General features: G+C 43.9%; 1 protein-coding gene across 1 annotated transcript in view; it reads left to right on the top strand.

Moving 5' to 3' along the window:
• Positions 1–2,216: 2,216 nt before the first annotated feature.
• The window catches only part of CLDN10 (claudin 10), a 60,420-nt gene continuing 43,405 nt past the window's right edge, over positions 2,217–19,231 (top strand). Inside the window, exon 1 of the mRNA XM_062020527.1 lies at positions 2,217–2,430. Coding sequence (XP_061876511.1) covers positions 2,217–2,430 — 214 coding nt within the window. The remainder of the gene's footprint in view (positions 2,431–19,231) is intronic.

Consider the following 19,231-nt stretch of genomic DNA (forward strand, 5'->3'; position numbering starts at 1 on the left):
TGAAAAGAAATTCCTTCTTGTACTACAATTCTCTGGTCTGCATAATCACACTTTTGCTTCCTAATTCTCAGTGCTGGACCAAAGTGAGGTGGAAGTATCAGGTGGTGGTTCAACCGGACAATCTCAGTAAAACTGCTCTTGCTTTTTACACGGAATGTAAATTATGGTTTAGCATCCTTGATTACCTCTCCTTGAGCTTGGAAAAGTCTACAGAAAAGCTCTGATACTGAAGTTCAGTGTGTTGTTTATCACCATATGTCATACCACAAAGAGGAGATACCTGCTCCCTCAGAGAGGAGGACAAAAGCACCAGAGAATGAGAAGAGACATGAATAAATCTGGGAGGTAGCATCTTAAGAGACTGAGGGCCACACAGGTCTGTAAAACCATGTGTAGGTCCCTGTCATGGTTTAGGCCAATCTAGGAATAAAGGACCATGGTCAGCCGTAAGTACCAAGGGCTTTTGGAACCCCCTAAGGACAGGGAGGCCTCACTCACCACTTATGGTCCCAGGCAAAACAGACGAGACTACTCAACTTGGGAAAGAAAATGAAACTTAATTTAATCTGTCACCAGCCAAAAACATAACAAACAGAAAACAACACAGTGATGAAGATAGCAACCAGCATTTTAAGACCACCTTCCCCTCACCCCTCCCCTCTTCCCAGGATCAGAGCCTTGATACTGGTGTCTTTATCTCATCCCCAATGAGCAGTGCAGGGGGGCACGGAATGGGGGTTTCAGTCAGTCCTTTTCTGATGGCTCCTTCTGTTTATCTTTCCTGACCCGACCTCCCTGCTCCACCATGGAGTCCCTCACCTAGCAGCCCTCTACACACCACTCCAACATGTGTTCCTCCCAAGGGCTGCAGCTCCTTTCTGCCTCTCATGTGGGTCTGCTCAGGGGCCTGCAGGCTCTCCAGCACAGCCTGCACCATGGCAGCCTCCTCACACAGTCTCTTGCCCATCCGAGCGCACTCACCCAGAGCTGCTGGTGGCTCTCAGTCCTGCCATTGCCTTCCATGGGTTGCAGGGGCACAGCCTGCATTCTTGCCATGGGCTGCTGAGGGATCTCCAGTCCGGCACTCCTCCTTCCTCCTTCTCTGAATGTGGGGTCTGCATGATCACCTCCATCTTGTATCACTTCTCCACCTCCTCTTCCTGCTGCAGATTTCTCTTCTCAAATAGTGATGGCAGAGGTGCCAGATTGGCCTGGCCACGCCAGAGGTGGGTCTGCCTCAGAGTCAGAGGATGTTTTGCAAACTGCTTACAGGGACAGCACTGCAGCTCCCTTCCTCTGTTACCAAGCAAAAAGTGGCTCCAGAAACTCATTACAGTATCAACCAGTAATGCTGGTATATTCAGGAACTGGAAGTGGAATAGCTGTTTCATTGAGGTGATTGTCAGCACCTACTGCTTTAAAGATGACATTTTATTAAATCAGTGATATTCTTGAAGGATTTTTCATGACATGAGATTGCAGGAGCTCAGTCAGCGATGGGACACTGTACTATGTTCATACTGCAGAACAGACATGCCATAAGAAGCAGTAAATCTTCTACACTGAGAAGAAGTCTTAATACGGGCTACAAATTCTGCTGACTACTGCAGCTGCACCGCTGCTCAGAGATCACTTGCTGTTTCTGTTGTTGCTCTAGATTTACTGTTCTACAAATACTTCCACAGACATTGCCTTGAAGATGCTACAGCTGCTTGTATGGTGACTAGTTATGGCTGAATTAATTTCACAGCCTTTTAAAAATTTCTTTTTCAAGTGTCGTGTGATCCTTCTAAAATGTTATGGTAATCCCTCAAATAGCCCTGTACAGTTTGGACTCTGAACTTATTTTGCTAGATGCAATGGTTGTAAGTTTCCAATTAACTAAAAATTAAGCATTAACTGGAATATCTTAATTGGAAAAAAAAGGAAACATTTTAATTCATTTTTAGAATTAGAAACTAGAAAGTAAGTAGCAGTAATTAGCTCCCGTAAAGTTGTACCTTGACTTTCTTTCTAAACATTTGTGATGCCTAAGGCCTTTCTTAAATCACTCAAGCATGACAATTTCTTTCAGCCACATTAACTTTCCGTAGCAAGTGTTACCGAACTTGTTCAAGTATAATTTGCTTATGTTACGCCTTTTTGCATACTCACATGACTAAAGTACTCTTCTCTCCACTCAGTGGCATTACTAAGTCCCTGGGTTACAGAGAAACATGTTAGGAATACAGATTATAGCTTTCATATTTTGTTTCTGTGGGCTGGGAGCTGCTATTGCTGCCACTGCATCAAATGAGTGGAAAGTCACTAGTCGAGCATCGTCTGTTATCACTGCAACCTGGGTTTTCCAGGGTCTTTGGATGAACTGTGCCGGCAACGCACTGGGTGCTTTTCACTGCAGACCTCACCTTACTATCTTCAAAGTGGAAGGTAAGTAAGTGCAATTTAACTGGAACATACACGGAGAGCTATGTGTATTGCAAGATGTGAGCCTGAGGAGAAAAAGATTATTTTAGCTTGTGCAAGAGATTATGATTAAAGCATTGTGATGAATATAAGTAAAGGATATTGTAGGCTGAATATCAGAAACAACTTTATAGGAATGATATGTATTCCCAGAAAGACAGTAAGCTCTACTCTGTGGTTGGTAATGTGTGATAAGTATGCTGGACAAAGTTCCAGTAAATATGCTATCAGTAGCAAACCACTGTTAGCAGAGAGATGGCCTAAACTGTCTTCCAGCTCTAATTTCCATGCAAAAAAAGAAGCGTCCTGCTTGCTGGATGGGGAGAGGAGGAAAGATAGCAGAGTCTGTGACAGCTATCAGTACTCTCTAGTATCTAAGGAAATTAGATAGCAAAAAACTCCATCCACAAAACCGTGCAAATATTCATATGCTGGGAATCAAGTGTGTGGGTTTTTTTACTTGCTTTATCACAGGCTAATTTTTTAACTTTAAAGATCAAAGGTGTGCTGTTTCACAATGTCCACTTTAATGGAAAGCATTGCATTTGGAAGCCATCTATCAGAGTCTAAAAACAAACCGGTCTTCTTGCCTTATATCGGGATCAGGTTTTCTCAGAGACAAGAACTAACTAAAAGCTTACTACGCAATGTATTTTGTTCTGTGTGTAAAGCAGTAAATGAACAGCTTTGCCTTCTGTTTGCTCTCAAGCCTTGAGACAGTAAGCAAGATAGTGCTTTCAGTGAAACTGATTGTGTAAAGTCTCACAAGGGCAAGGGCAGAGGGGCTGCTCTCGCCTGGATGTGTGCAGCACACGGGCAAGATGGAGTCCAGCTAGAGTAGGAAAAAATGGATGAAGACACTGGTATTTCGGGGAACTAGAAAAGAAACCCAGGCTAGACAGAACCAGTCTCCCAAAGCTTTTATGAGACCAGCAAGGAGCCCAGTTCTAAGATATTAATAGCCAATGTCTGAATGAGACATAAAATGTACCATTGCATGGTTGTTACCCTATTACTTAGAGAGGAACACAGACACACACAGACCTCTCACACATGTGGAAACAAGGAAACATGGGGATGTTACAGATCCATACCTTTTCCTGCCTCTCATGCCCCTGTCCCACCAAACTGCATGCTGGGATATGCAGACTGGCTCTCACATGTACAAAGGATTTGAGATAAAGCTCAGCATCATTTTTGTACATATTTGATTGTGCTCTGCCCCAAACTAAAAGTTGCACATGAGGGATATGTGTGGATAGGAATAGTTTTACTTCTTTTAAAGAATGCTGTTCATAAAAAATTACTTAAAAGGCATGAAAACTAAAACATATCCTTTCAAAATGAATATTATGTTTTTGGAAATAGCCATTTATGAACTATTTTTGCTGAGATTTAAAGAAAAAAAACCCTCCAATAACTCTTCTTCTCAGGCACATATGATCAAATTTGTTTAAAGCAATGTGAAGTACTTAGGTAACTAGAAACCACTATTATTGCTATTATTCATAGTACAAAAGCTGCTGTCAGAATAATCGGCTACAATCCATTTGCCACTTTGCAATGTTACTATTATTTTGATCACAGGCAAACTGAAACTTGAGTAAACAAAATACATGTCATTATGTGTGCATCCTTTAACTATATACTTAAGCATCTGAGTAAGATTTTGCTTCTTTGCTGTTTAGAGTAGCATAGACAAGAAATTCACAACAAATTAAAGTAGCGTGCTCTTGTTAGAGTAAAAGGGTAGCAAGCTGCTGTGCTGACATTTAGGAAGTCTAATTTTAACCTGCCAGTGCGTGCACCAGCAAAGGGTAGTGTTACATGTAGCATAAACAGTACTGGGAAAGAATGAGGTATTTTGTTTGGAAAACCTGCTAAACATAAACTCCTGGTAATCCAAGGAAAGCAAGAGTTCAACAGAAAAAGAGCTTTGCACTGTCACTCTGTCCTACACTGTAAAACAATAAAGCTCTGATAAAAGAAGTAATGAACTCCTGTCTCTGCCCTCAGAGCTTCAATAAACCATCATTACTGGCATACTGACATCAGGGTGGGCTGGCAATATAACTTCTTTTTCTGCACATTTATGATTTTATGGAATCTATTTGCAATTTGTCCTAGAGCCAAAGATAACTCTTGTTACACAAACTCCTCACTTCATTCCTACCTATCCATCTTTAGGTTACCCCACAGAAAGTATTAGCAGCAAATAAGTAACTTCTACTCCAGAGCAGATTCATTTTATCATTAAACTTCTGATTGCACTTTTGGAAGGATTTTGCGGGAAAGGCTTCTACATAAGCTGTATGAAGATTTAAGGTTCTTCCCTCCCCCCCCCCCCCCCCCCTATTTCTTAGTAAAAAAAGAACAGACTCCAACGTTTTTTCTTTGAGTAGGATTACCCTGCAGTCTCAGGCAGTAAAGTCAGTATTTACCAGAACTGACTTTCAGCTAAAGGTCTAGTTGTACTGGTAGGAACATAGCCAAGGCAGTAAGATCTTGGCTTCTGCAACCCAGCCCACCTACAGATAGATCAGCGGTTTCTGTTTCTGGGAGTCTGTGTGAGCACAGCCACACTGCTAACAGAACCCATGCGAGCTGGCCTGTTAGCAGATGAAGGTGTACATTCGCACGCACAGCCACAGTGTACTCTGCTGCAGTGACCGAAACATTCAGATGGAAGATCCTGGAGGAATACAATGTTTTTGCTGTAGCACAAATAATGATAGTGTTGTAGCTACGGTCATTTAAGGCAAAGTTTGTAGGAAGAAGCAATATCTTTATTAAATCAGCTGCTCTGGGAGAAATATGCAACAAAATCCTTCATCAGATCTTACACAAATACAGCAAGCTTCAAGCTAAATATTATCTGGGAACATTGTCTTCAGTTAACTTGGTTATGATTATCAGTGCGCCAGATATACTCATGGAAATGATATGATCAAAGCCAAGGGAGCACTACACAAGGGTATAAATTCACACAGTCAATAAATGCCACAAATTAGAGCTAGCAGAGAGTACTGTTTAATAAACCCACTAACCTCAGTTCTTATCAGCAAAGAAAGATTCACAAAGGCCCTTCAAAGGATGAACCTGGGAACTAAAGCTCCTGACTCCACTGGAGCTAGAGTTCTTGTGAACTCCAAAAAGATACTGACTTTTTATGGCTATTTCCACCCACTCTGCCTCCTGCTAATACCTCAATGCTCTGCAGGCAGTAATTTTCCTTCTCATCCCTGTCATGTTTTTCATGCTAAATTCTTATAACTGCAGAATTATCCAATTTAACAAAAACTAGCTTTTAGTTGTCTAGTGTTGCATAGATATTTTGGGTGTTTTTCTTTTGGAAACGCTACAGAGATCTGTTTCATACACATAAAATAACTAGCAAACCGAATTGTGCCCACATCTCTTTCCTATGACATTTCCCTTTTCTGTCAGGCATCTACTAGGCTTCTGCAAACAATTAGTTCAGCATTTAGCATACTTGGCCTATGGTGCTGCTTTGTGACTCCTCTGCACTCTCTGGTTTCCAATGTCAGGCTTACCAGAAAGTAGAAGAAATGTGCTCCCTTGAACCTTTGCTTGTTTCAACCTCAGTTCTTCCACTGCCATGTCTCAGTCTTGCCAGTGCCTGTTTTGATGGAGCCAGGTGGGGCAAGCAGTGCTATCTTGATGGTAGCCGATATGGAAAGGGCAATGCCCAGACATTCTGAGTCACATAATCTGACAGATTCATTTCATGAAGCTGCAGCTGTAATACAGCCAATGTGTGGAAGGAAGTTGAAACAAGGCAACTACTGTTGAAGCACCTGTACCCAGAACAGCCTCACGCAGTCAGGCACCATTTGAGTTTGTCAGAGAGTGGAAACTAATTCTAGCCACACTTTGGGGTCACATAGCAGCTTCCCCAGATGATTCAATCTAGAGCAGGAAAGGACTGATGGAAGAGTTTCCCTCACTAGACAGAAACTCACTGCCAGGGAAAACACACTATCTATTTGATTGCTGACAATTGACAATAAGCCAGCTAAGGCCAGGCTTCTCCTGAGTCTACAAGGGCGGAAATAGATGCTAAATACCCCAGCAACCAATGTCACTGCTCCACAAGCATCACAAGTAGGATTATGTGGGAGGCAGGCTGAGTGAGGGCTAGAGGCAGAGAATATGCTCCAGCTCCCCACTGCCTATCTGCTCACTGCTGCCTGCTAGATACCCCTGCTCTATCCACTCCCTGCTCTCTCCCTGACTGCTGCCCTTTCCCTGTACATCCCCTGCCTGCTCTCTGCCCACTCCCTGCTGGCTCTCTATCCTCTGTGTTCCCTCTGCCAATCCCCTGTGCACTGCCCGCTCCCTGCCCGCTCTCCATCCCGTGGCCGCTCACTGCCTGTCCCCTGCCCACTCCTTGACAGCTGCCTACTCACTAACCACTTCCTGCTCCCTGCCCCACTACTAACTCCCCATCCCCTGCCTGCTCACTGCCTATCCCCTGTCCACTGCCCATTCTCTGCCTGTCCCCTGCCTGCTCTTTGACGGCTGCCCGCACAGTTAACAGCTTCCTGGTCCCTGCTCCTTCTTTGCCCACAGCCCACTCACTGCCGGCTCCCTGCTTGTCCCCTGTCCTCCCCATGCTCACTCCCCGTCCTCTGCCCGCTATCCGTCCTCTGCCTGCCGTCCGCTCCCTGCCCGTCCCTTGCCCTCCCTATGCCCACTCTATGTCCCCTGCCCTCTGCCCGCTCCCTGCTCGCTCCGTGCCCTCTTCTTGCCCGGTCTCCATTGCCTGCCCGTCCCCTGCCCCCTCCCCGTCCCTTGCCCGCTTCCTGCTCCCTGCCCGTCTCCTGCCCTCCCGCTATTCACTCCTTGTCCTCTGCGCGCTCTCCATCCCCTGCCCGCTCTCTGCCGTTCCCTGCCCACTCTCCCTCCCTCCCTCCCCCCCTCCCTCCCCCCCTCCCTCCCTCCCCCGCCCGGCCGCCCGCGCCCGCCGGCGCCCGCTGCCCTCTCCATGGTGCTGCAGGGTGCGCGGCCACGGGAGCGGAGCTGCGGAGCTTCCCCTGCGCGCAGAGCCGCGGCACGGCAGCGGCAGAGCGCCCTGCCCTGCTGTGCAAGCCGGAAGGCGGGAGGGGGCAGGGCCGGCAGCCGGGGGAAAGTGGCTGCGGCCATCACCAGGAAGGGAGAAATCTACTGGGAAAGTTTTCTCCAGAGCGATGGCCAGCCGCAGAGGGCTCTGCTGAGCGCTACTCCAGGTAGTCAAAGGAACAGTCACGGAGGACCGATGGTGAGGTTAGAGGATAACTGTGTCAAAGAACTTTTCTGTAACAAAATCCTTCTAGGAAAAGTGCGAACTGAAGGGAGGTACGGCTGGTTTGTGTTCGACAAACGGAGCCACGCCTCCATTAATTAAGGTTTTCTGCCCTATGAGTACGATATAGTGGTTTAGAAAAATAAGGTCAAAACAGCATTGGCTAAATTGCATCAATATAAAAAGAAATATACACTAAGATCAACAGCACAAATTTGGAAATGGTGACCACAAGACACGGCCAGAATTTCGCTTAGTCTTTTGTGGCTCAATTCCAAAGTACTCTCCATTCCTCGGCAGGTGAAGGGTCACTGGTTGAAATGCTAATTCCAACACAGGAACTTTCATGTATGCTCTTGGTTAGAAAAGGTGCTCTAGTCTCACAGTTTGACTCTTACCGAGCTCATGGCCTCTAGTTTGACATTAGCTGACTAGCGGTGCTCTCCACTCAAAAAGATAGCCTGAAACTCAGAGGAAGTTGGTAACATAAAAGAAGCCATGAAACTTCATGACAGTATGCAACAAATGTTTTTGGAATCTGTTAAGTTGTATATTATTGCCCACTCTCTCCTCTCACTCCCAAAAGTGAAAGAAGACAATAAATTAAACACTTCAGCCTAGGTAGGAGTCAGTCTGAGACATAATGGGTCTTATTAGGGTGGTTTCAAGGGAAGGAATTTATTCATATGCAGCAGAGCCATTCAAGAAGCAGAGAGCTATGTTTGACCTAGCAGCATCTGGAAGAACAGATATGAACGGAAGGAAAGTGCTAGCTACCCAAGAGGTTTTCCTCCAGGGAGCTCCAGCAGCAGCTTTTCAATAGATCCAGAGTAAACCCCAGGGCATCCATGGGGGTGGTAAGTTCCAGAGGAAACATCCAGAGCCCAGAAATCCCCTAAGAGGCAGGGCAACAATGTGAAACCCAGATTTTGGGATCACAGCGCTGAAATATAAGAGATTTTGAAGTGGTTCACAAGGAATCCTGCTGCCAAATTTTGTTTTCTCTTCAAGCTCTTTGTTGCCAAGATTTTAATCTATAAGCCCTGAAAATTCATGAATCATTATTTACTCCTATTTACCATGAAGACTGTCTGTCTCTGTCCAATTACTTGAACCAGAATAGTCAAGAGCTATGGGGAAGACTGGAAAGAGGTGTGCCCACTGGAGGATCTGCAGCACAAAAGCAGTCCAAGAGCTACAGGACTAGACTGCATGGGGCCAGCTGGAAAACCCTCCAGAGAGTGGAGGCTTTCACAGGTGGCAGCCAGTTTTGGAGGAGAAGCTGATGGCAGGTCAGCACTCTGACACTGCTTTAAAATCTTCAAGATTCCAGGAAAACATAAGGCATTTCAGAGCAGCCCTCCTTTCTAGCTCTTGTTTATACCTGGCAATTTGACAGCATCTCTGCAATCTTTTTTTTAGTGCTGTAAAGCCTTCTGTCTTCCCACCTCTGTAAAAGGGCAGAAGTTACAGTGCTGAGATCTTTTTCACTTTTGTCAAGACCTGGGTAAGAGTAACGCTGCCTGCTTGTGCTTCTCTTCAATCATCCTTACAGATTTTTGCCTGACGAGCAGTACCCCAGAGGTGGTCTTCATTTGTAGAAGTGAGGAAATATGGAAGGTGCAAAGTGCTTCTATTTGCTAGCATGGTTCCTATGCAGCTGGTGCAAGGATGGGAATGCAAAGCTTGTTATTGGGGCACTAATAACAAAGCTCTTTCATCTTCTAATACTCATGCCAGGATAGATTGTTATCTCTACTTTGCTTTTAGCTTTCTTTGATTACTCCTACATAGCAGCAGAGAGTGTACTGCAAAATGAATAGGACTCAGCAGTAATTGGTATGCAGCCAATGTCTTAAAATACCTCTGTTCAAACAGGTTTTGTATGCTGGTCTGCCTTGTGAGCACTGAGGTGGGTGAGCGGAGCTTCCCTGTAGTGTGTGCTGAGAAGCCTAAGGCCAATGTACCACTTCTAATCTTTTTAGCAGTTGTGCTACAACCAGAGCTTCATTCAAAGTTACAGAGATACAATCCGTTTCATTTTTACAAGTCCCTGCAGCAGGAGGAGAGAGAAGACCTTGCAAAAACAGCTGAAGTAGGTGGATAAGTGAAAGAATGAGACTGATGTACAAATCATTAAAGTTGATGACTTTGGAATTCACACTGCTGAGATTTAAGATTGTAAATCTTTAGCCTTCTAGCACACACGACATTTTCAAGAGATGGTGCAAGGAGGAGGAGAGAGGCTGGGCAGCAAATACCTCAGGAATGGATATAGAAGAATGAGTGTAGCCACCGGTCATAAGATGAGAAATTGTATAGAAAAGAGAAAAAGTGCATAAAAATCTTTGCTGGAGATACCAAGTGGAGTTGTCTGGGCAAGTATAAGTTAAGTGCCAATCTGGTAGAGAAAAAAATCTTTGCACAGACAATAGGAGTATTAAATCCCTCAGTGCAGGTGTTATTCTGTGGCTCACCGTAACTTACACATAGTTTTGAAACGTCAAGCGAGTTGCCAGATGAGTGTAGTTGTTTTAAGAGAGCTATGCATGTGGGATGCCTTTCATGGAAGACAAGTCCTACATTGTCTGATTATCCTTATAAACCTTCCCTAGAATGGGTGCCATGAGACTTTCTGGTAATTCAGAGGTTGCTCAGTGTTATGTGTGACACTTTCCCATTCCATGTCTATTGAGTCTCATTTGCCCAGCACAGCCATGCAGCAGGTCATGGACCTCCTGACCAAATGCCCTTAGCATGAGGGCAGGCAGCCAGGAGGTGAGGCAGAGGCCTGGAAGTTGGGCAGTTGAGAAGGTCTCAAGCTGACAGACAGGGGATCTGGAAAGGAAGGGGGTATTTCTGATGACATTTCATTATTGAAATGAAGAAGCAGCACGTCCCTTTTGGTGGTATTCAGGATTTAATAATGGGTTTGAGTCATTAAATTCTTCCTGGATTTTATTACTTTTCTTTTTTAAAAACACACATATAGTCCAAACAAAATTCAAGTCACAAAGCCAAGCATTCAAACCTTCATTAGCTTCACTGTTAATAATAAAGCACCAAAGTCTTTCCATTCCAAGGGATGCTTTCTTTTGGAGAGAAAAGAATGGAAAAGCTTGAAACCATGGTTAAGGGAAAGAGAGATATTAAAGAGAATCACTTGATGAGGTAGCACAGGTAGACAATAACACTGAGCAGACAACTATCAGAATCTGTTAGTGTAGACCCTAGAAACTGGTATTTAGGCAGCTGAGGTCACTCAAGAACAAAAGTGGTAGCTACATAGAATGGACCTGTAGAAAAACATTAGCTTGTATCCACTTCATGCCAGGTGCAGGACTGACAAGAGATGAGCAAATATGCTGGCCTGGAGAGAAAGCTTAAAGGAGAGATTCTTGTTCTTCTCCTACAGTGACTTTTTATGGGATGCTGGAAGACACTGTTACCTGCCCGAACACTAAAAATCTAGAATACAACGGTCTTAATTCAGCAAAGCACATATTGGAAATCTGGCACATGCAAAGTCTCCTGAGAATCCTCGTTCCTCTCTCACCATAAATATCTTGTACTGGTCAAGCAGATATTTGCTTGAGTTAAAAGAGTTAAAAAAGCAGAGGCACTGAAGGCTTCTGAAGACCATGCCCAACAGTCTACTGATGTAATCATTTTACAGTTATCTTTCTTTTTACTGTGTTAACTTTTCTAAAGAAAAACAACATTAGTCTTGAGGTAATTAAACAAGCACTAGTAAAACAATGTCCTCAGGATTAACCTGCTTAGAGAAAATTTTTTTCATTCCCTATCCTGAGCTAAGATTTATGTTGTGCTATTGAACAATTTTCCATCAATCAAGACTTGTATGTGGTAGATTTTTATACTGTACACCGTCAACTGGATTCATCATTTATCTTACTTTTAGGTTAGACTCCCAGATTAGCCTTCTAGTCCTCCATTTTCCCAAAAGTTAACTACACAGATTCTACTGGTATCTGAGAGTACAATTACATAACTTGGCTATCAAAATGAGAAGCAAAAGTTGAAGATTCTCACAAATCTTGCTTTCATAATAATATATACTGGTGTTCTACCAAGTCCACTTTACCAATTTTTATAACTAGTATTATTTTTGTATCCAGCTAAAATGTGAGGCTACCCTTCTGCAGATACCAGTCAAACACAAAGACGTGTGTCAGGCTCATATGCAGGTCAACACACACTGATTCTTATTTCCAAAGGAAATGAGAGCTTAGAAGTTCTAAATTTCCGCTGCAGATGGAAATCTGCCAAAATCATCTGTTATTTGGAGACTGCCTTTTCCTTCTTCACAAATGAATTTCTAAACAATAACACAGAATGTCACATAAAAGCCTTTCTATTGATATTTCATCCTGTCAGCAGAAACAGCAGAAACCAACCCCCAGCTACTGAGAAACAGTGAAAGTGACTCACTAACCATATCTCAGTACAGTGTTTGATTGGACAACCAGGAGAACAAGACTCTCCGGAGGCATAAACGGCTTCTCCATTGCAGGCCCACCACAAGCCCAAGCTGCTGCCCCAGACTGGCATCCCATCTCAAGCAAACACCACACCACATACTGGGCCCTGAGTCAGCTACTCTTGTTAATAACAGAAGTTGTTATCTCACAAAGTGGGGGAAAGAGGTATTTTAATTAACTAAATAATCATTAATGGCATCTGGCTTTTCCATAGCATATTTTTAATGGAAATGTTCCACATTACAAAACAGATGATACAATTATATTCCAGCAAAACCAATGCAATGGACAATTTTACTTTCATTTGTATCACCTTTCAACATCTTCATACTGCAAGTAGTTTTGCTTTACTCAGTAGCTGCTACAAAACCCCTGATACCATGTTTAGTTAACATTGTCCCTAAACACTCAGTTCTTCACAGACATTCAGCATTTTCAAGTGTCAGTGACTCTTGTGTCTCTGTGTGCAGCAAGGCTCAGGTCCCCTTCAAGCAGACCTATTTACCTGACTTCGTGTAGTGTTGGTACCCAGCTGGGGTTTTGACCCTTGTGAATGCATCATTGTTCAGATTTAAGCTTCCTGCAAAGATGACCTTTCAGTGCATAAGCCACAGCTGCTTCAGCTTTCCCGATGAGCTAGCTGTCATCTTGTTGGGCTCTCATGTTGTCATCTCCACAGTGGGTATACCCAGAGGTGAGATTTGTTGAAAAGGCGGTGTAGCCTTACCAAAAAGCCCCACCAGCTAAGAGGTCACAGGCACAGTCACCCAGCATCTTATTCAGGACTTTGAACCTTGACTTTCAAAACAAGGGCACCCAGTGCAGCCAGGGATAGGATATGAGTGGAAGGAAGAAAATTTGTCTTCCTCCCTTCCAGAGATTCAGGACGATTCCTGCTGAGTCAGAAAGACTCTCTGCTGTCCCAGACCACTTATTGCAGCCAGGGCTTCTCGCCCTGCAGTCCCAGAGGCTGAGCAAGCACTGCAGGCTGGCACTGTTCACTGAGCTCTGCGAGGGAGGTCACTGCCTCTGGCACCATGAACGCAGAATGGCTATCCTGTATAACTCCTGCCAACTCTATAGCCTTCATCTTCTTTGCTTTTCTCCCTCAGCCTCTCTCTCTAGGCAACTCCAGCTGATAGCACCACAGGGCCCCTCTCGTGTTTCTGGCTGACACGAGTCTGACAGCACAGGCTGCAGAGGGACCATCACATTACCACTGCCTCCGCATTGGTGTTTGACCTGGGTACATCATTCCAGGAGGCATAGGGAGCTCAGCTGAACTAAAAGATAGGGTAGTCAAAGGCCAAAAACTAATCTACAGCTGGAAATGTGTGTCCCTGAGGAAACAGGAAGCTGGTAGAGCCACCTTCCCCTAAAGCCAATGATACGCAGCATGGATGAAGATATTGAGGTTCAGTGCAGGGTTATAGAAGGGAGTGAGGGAAGTTGTGCTTCTCCAGCTCTGTGTATCTCAGGCACTTTTCAGACTCTGGTACGAGTCACTCTCAGAGGGCCAACAGCCTGCTGGGTCTCTGTGGCTAGGACATCCTACACTGCCATAGCCATACTTTGGCCTGGGCTTCACTGGGGTTGTAGCTGCACCCAACCCATGGCTCAGCTATCTTCCTTCCAAGTGGTAAAGTTCCCCTGCCCTGGCTGTTAGGCATGGTCCCTCTCAAGGGATTGTGCTTGGCACAGCTAAAGAAAGAGGCAGGAGGAGAGATGGGCAGCTGAGACCAGCCTCCCTCCCTGCAGGCAGCAGTTACTGTCTGTGGGCAAATTCCTGCCCAGACATGCAGCCTAGGGGTGCAGTGGGCTGTGAAGGGGATGGCTGCATGGAGCGGCAAGACCTTCTCCTCCCTCCCCTCGGCACGCACGGAGCAGAGTTTTGTGTGTGTTTACAGGAACAAGCACGAAATTTTCCAGCCAAGGTACTTAAACACAAGTCTCTTTGCCAAGTGGCTTCACTACCTTCTTTGGTTAAGGTTAAGAGAGATGTTGTTGCTCAAAGGAGAAAACAAGTGGCGGTGTTTTCCCCCCTCACCCTTCCTGTTCACAAATCCAGGCATCTCTAGTCTGCAGTTCCTTATAAACAAAAGAAGGAGCTTTTGTGGAGCCTGTTGATAAGAGATACTCCACACCACCCCACATCCCACAGATTTTTATTATTATTTTTATGTTTGCCATAATATGCAAATGTTTGAATGCTTCCTGAGATCACTCGTTTATTGTGCTGCAGTGTAGTGATTTATCTGGTTACTGCAGAGACCTAAGGGCAAGCCCAGGGCAGAGTAAGGCATGACTAGTTGTCGGGGCCAGCTGATAGGATTTGCCCTCCATCGACAAGATCTAAGTGGGCAAGACTCAGACACATCACTGTGAAATGCATGTGACATAGGAACACAGTGACATAGGAATGGCTTTCTCTTGCACTCCTCTTTCCTGGGAATGGTTTGCAGCCAGGGTGAGTCAAGTCTGGTGTATGACAGCTAGGGCATGTGGCAGGGAGAGAGCTCTTGACAAAACAGCCACCCAAAATGCACCAGAAGGCTTGACAGAAGCAGATCATTAAGAGAGCAGAAAGTGAGCTTGTGAGGTGCAAGGCTCCACCTTGACCTGGTGATGCCAATTTGGCCACCACTTTCAGTACAAAACAGGGCCCAAGTTATCTGCAATCTCAGCAAAGGCTAACTGCTTTACTGGGAGAAATTAGATAATTTCCCAAAAGCTTCTAGCATTTTAATCAAAAGAATGAGTGGGAGTCCTTATTTTAACAATTTTAACACCTTGGATCATTTCAAATAAAAATTTATGTCTAGCAACAGAGTTCCATGTTGGGCCTGCTCGCTCACACAGCCTTGCAGCGAGATGATTACAGTTCAAAATCCTGAAGGCAAAGCACCACTAGACCAGAGAAAAGAATTGGGAAGCAAAGAAATATATTTTAGGTGTGCAAGGCTTCTGACTAGCTCTTGAAAAGAAGGAATGGTGAGGGGAAGCCTGTTTCCAAAGAAGACTCATTTCCATTATGCATGAGTCATACAAAGTGATTTTTAGAGCCAGAGATTTTTTTCGCTGGCATTGCTCACTTTTCTCAGTAAGCGAAAGAAATCACATTACTTCGAGGTCTGAAGTTCACCGGGTTACATCTGCTTTCACTCAATTCTATCATCAGCAATATTTTCTAAATGGATTTATTTCTTTTTTTGCCCTTTTCTCTCAACATTTTTGCAGCCATACTGTCTCCTTCATGCCACTAGCAGAGACAGAGTCATGAGTTAGTTCAGTGCTATGTCTGACCCAGTGCTGTTGCTCAAGTAATGTTAAGTTTTTATAATCTATCCACTCCTTGTCTTCAAAATATCTACTTTCTCCTTTCTAATACCATACTGGGAACTCAACAGAAAAAAAATTCCCACAAACTTCTGGTGAGCTATCAGGGCCAGCAGGGATCAATCCAATACCCTGGATCCTCTCAGTTGGGATCAAGCGATGAATGACAAGTATATTGTACCGTGTTGAAAAAGAAATTTTAAAAAGCAAGTCTTTTTAACAAATAGCTTGTCTGTGAGATGTGAGATGGCTTCTGCTCAGCCCAAGCAAACCTCTGCTGCAGTACTGTGTCCAGTTTGAGTACTACACTTGAAGCACTTGGAAAGAGCACACGCGTAAAAACAACTAGTATCCCTCATGTTTACAAAACATGACCTATGAAGAAAGGCTGGAAAAGTTAAGACTATCTAAAGAAGAGTAAACTAACTGTAGGTACAAAAATAGCCTTTGAATATGTGAAAAGTGTCTGCTGACGGGAAGAGCATAATCAGTTCCCCATGTTCAGTGGCAATAACACAGGAAATGCAGAGCCTGTGTTACCACAAAAACTGCTAGTTGTTTTAGCATTCTACCCCAATAGCAACTGTCCCTTTCTCTCTGTCTATTAACAGCCTACCTTAGCTTAATTTTGTTTCTCTGTGGTTGATTTACTCTGTGGTTACCTGAGTGAACTCAGCCTTATACCCTGTGATCAATTCTAGCTGCCAGAAGCTAAATGTATCCCAGAAGTCCTCATCCTTTCTCTCTCAGACTACCCCCTTTCAGCCTGCTTAGGTGTAATTCAGAAAATATAATTTCTAAAGTATCAAAGGTCCACTTGTTAGTAGTCTTTGTCCTATGAAGGTATTTTTAGTGCACTTTTTGTCTGCATAAGCTGGTTGGTATTAAATCCCCTTGTGGGGTTTTTTTTAATATATACATTTCCTACTTTTTGCCTGAATTTGGATTAGGCATTTTACTCTGTGGTTGCAGAACACATAGCTTTGTGTAACATATTTGATGCACATGATTTAGCGTAGATGTTAGGTTAGGTTATATATTATATGAGATATCTACAGCTCTCAGCAAAGGCAGCACACTCACATTCATTCTGTTTCATTTCTCTGCACTATTTTCACTGCCAATCAGTATTCTCCCAATGTATCTGAAACAGCCCAAAATGGAGAAGACAGGCCATGTAGGCCAAAATGCTTGAAGTAGTCAAGCTGTACATTATCTTCCTTGTACTAAATTTAATCAGCTCAGGGAAGAGTCAAGCAAGGCTGGCAGGGAAAGGCAATGCTTTGAATAAGCTTCATGCCCTCTCTAACAGTGGAGATTTGCCATGAGATTGTAATCTTATGTACAGAACCAAGAGTCATGCATTAGTGATCTTGAATGGTGTGAGTTCCATACATAATTCTCCCTCTTACCTAGGAGATGTTGTCCTGCTTCATCAAACATCTGAAGCTGGGCACAGATAAGGTGTTAAAATTGCTGCCATGGATCTTAAGCATTGGTTTAAAGTTTATCCCAGATTGCTTTAGTCATCTGTGGTGTAAAGTGATGGAGCTACTCACCCTGTGATCACCTTGTAGTCAACAGGAACAGGGGATCCTGTCCCCCTCTAGGACAGGATCCATCTTATCCCTGGGAGACACCTACATTGGGCCAGAGGAGCAGTTTGAACATGTCAATTGGCAGTAAAGCAGGTGGATGATTAGTGAAGATATAGACATACCAGACAGGATTAAACTGAATCCCGCCCTGATTAAGGAGTTACCTGCAAATGAATCCTGCCCTACCTCAGATCAGCTGGCTGTAATTTATACACATAACTTTCAATCCAAACCAGAGTGCACACAGAGAATAATTTCTTTCTTTCCTCCTGCAGCTAATTGTCTCATATTTCATTAAATGTGCCCAAGGGGAGCAACACTTTCACTAAAAGCTGTTGCAGGGGTAAATACCACTTTGGGCTGAAGAGCCCCTCTCCATCCCACATTATTCAGTCTTCACTGAATAGACCTCTAGCTGATCAGGGCTCAAATTGTCTTTGACATGCAAAATCTTGTCACCTCCTCTTTCCACACAGCTTAGGTGTCCCAATGAAGTCCGTGTTCATCTTTACCCATAGTGCAGCGATGGGCATGAGTACAGAAAACAAGTGTCTGATAGGCATTCACTGACAGCCGGGATCTCACGCAAGAGAGAACATCAGCTATTTCAAACACTTAGCCTGTCATTTATTCTTCCTATCGAGCATAACGCGTGCTCTGTGCACATACACGCGCACACCAAGTCAAGCTGTCCCTCACTTCCCCTGTGCAGAAATAATGCTACCCTTCTTGAAAGGTACTCCACTAATACCAGGCTGGTGGAGAAGCAGTTAAAGTAGGCAAAAAGGCTCATCAAGAGGAAGAGCTGGTTAAACTCAGCTGTTTAAAGCTATATCGTTGCCAGGCAGCTTTTGGGAATCAATGGACGTTTTCATAAAGTGTTTAATAGCTCGAATGCACTGAAACAATACAAACTCTTTGCAAAGAAGCCCTTTGTTGAAATTTTGGCAGTATCTCTGGCTGGAGTCAAATCAATTAGTCATCAGATAAATCAGTCTTGCCAGCTATGAGAGTAGTACCAAAATAAACAGAATGTTTTAGTCAAATCTGTGAAACAAAAGGATCAGCGAATCTTATTTAAAATTCGCCCATGTAATTGATGCATAATTAAGCTGCTAAACATGAATGCAAGTGTGCTCTTCCAGAGTATGTGACGATGAAGATTGTATCTTTGAAAGTAAATGGGGATCTCCGGATACGATTAAAAGTAATTTTTGAATCGATGGTTCCAAGTTCCTACTGGCAAAACCAAAAAAAAAAATCAAAGCCATAGTCATTCTTAAATTACTGCAGTTTTAATGCCAGGGAAACTCCACAGGTTTTCATGGAGTTACATCAGACTCAGAGTGTATCAGGCCAACAGAAGTTAGTCCCATTAAAAATTTCTTTCTATTAAAAGAAATAGAAACCACATTCTATAAGGACAACGACAAAAAGGGGAGAGAGGAGTGTAGCACAAGGCAACGTGAGCTGGGATAAGGCAACATGACTGCCTAAACACAAGCATTGCCTTAAGTAACCTACCTTACTAGGTCTAAAATACACAAACAATCTCAACCCTTTCAAATTTATCTTGTCCTAAAATACAGACAAAATAAAAACAGTGATGCCTTTATCAGGTTGTCCTTATGTTTAGCACATGTATTAATCGTTGTTTCCATATAAGATACTTTGTAAAAGCTAGTTCTTTTACTGATGTCCTTACCCCACTCCTTGGCATGTCTGTCAGCCTGGCAAAGGACCCAAGTCCTAGGAGGGGAGAAGCAGGGCCTGAAGAAGAGACCATTGGTTGCAGCTATTGTTAGCAGGCTGTGGGAGGGAAGAAGCACTGCTTTTAAATGGGTTGGGGAAGTTTAAAATGTTGGGAGGAAGCTTTTCTTATCTAGTGAGTGTTTGTCTCCTGATAGCTGCTATCTTAGCCCAAAGTATTCACTTCGGGTGCCTGAAGTCAAGTAAGTAAACAGATTAACTGTCCTTGTACATAGAGGATGCAGTTTTCCCTGGCTTCAGTTGTCCCAGTCTCT

This window comes from Colius striatus, chromosome 1, assembly GCF_028858725.1.
Source record: "Colius striatus isolate bColStr4 chromosome 1, bColStr4.1.hap1, whole genome shotgun sequence".
NCBI lineage: Eukaryota > Metazoa > Chordata > Aves > Coliiformes > Coliidae > Colius > Colius striatus.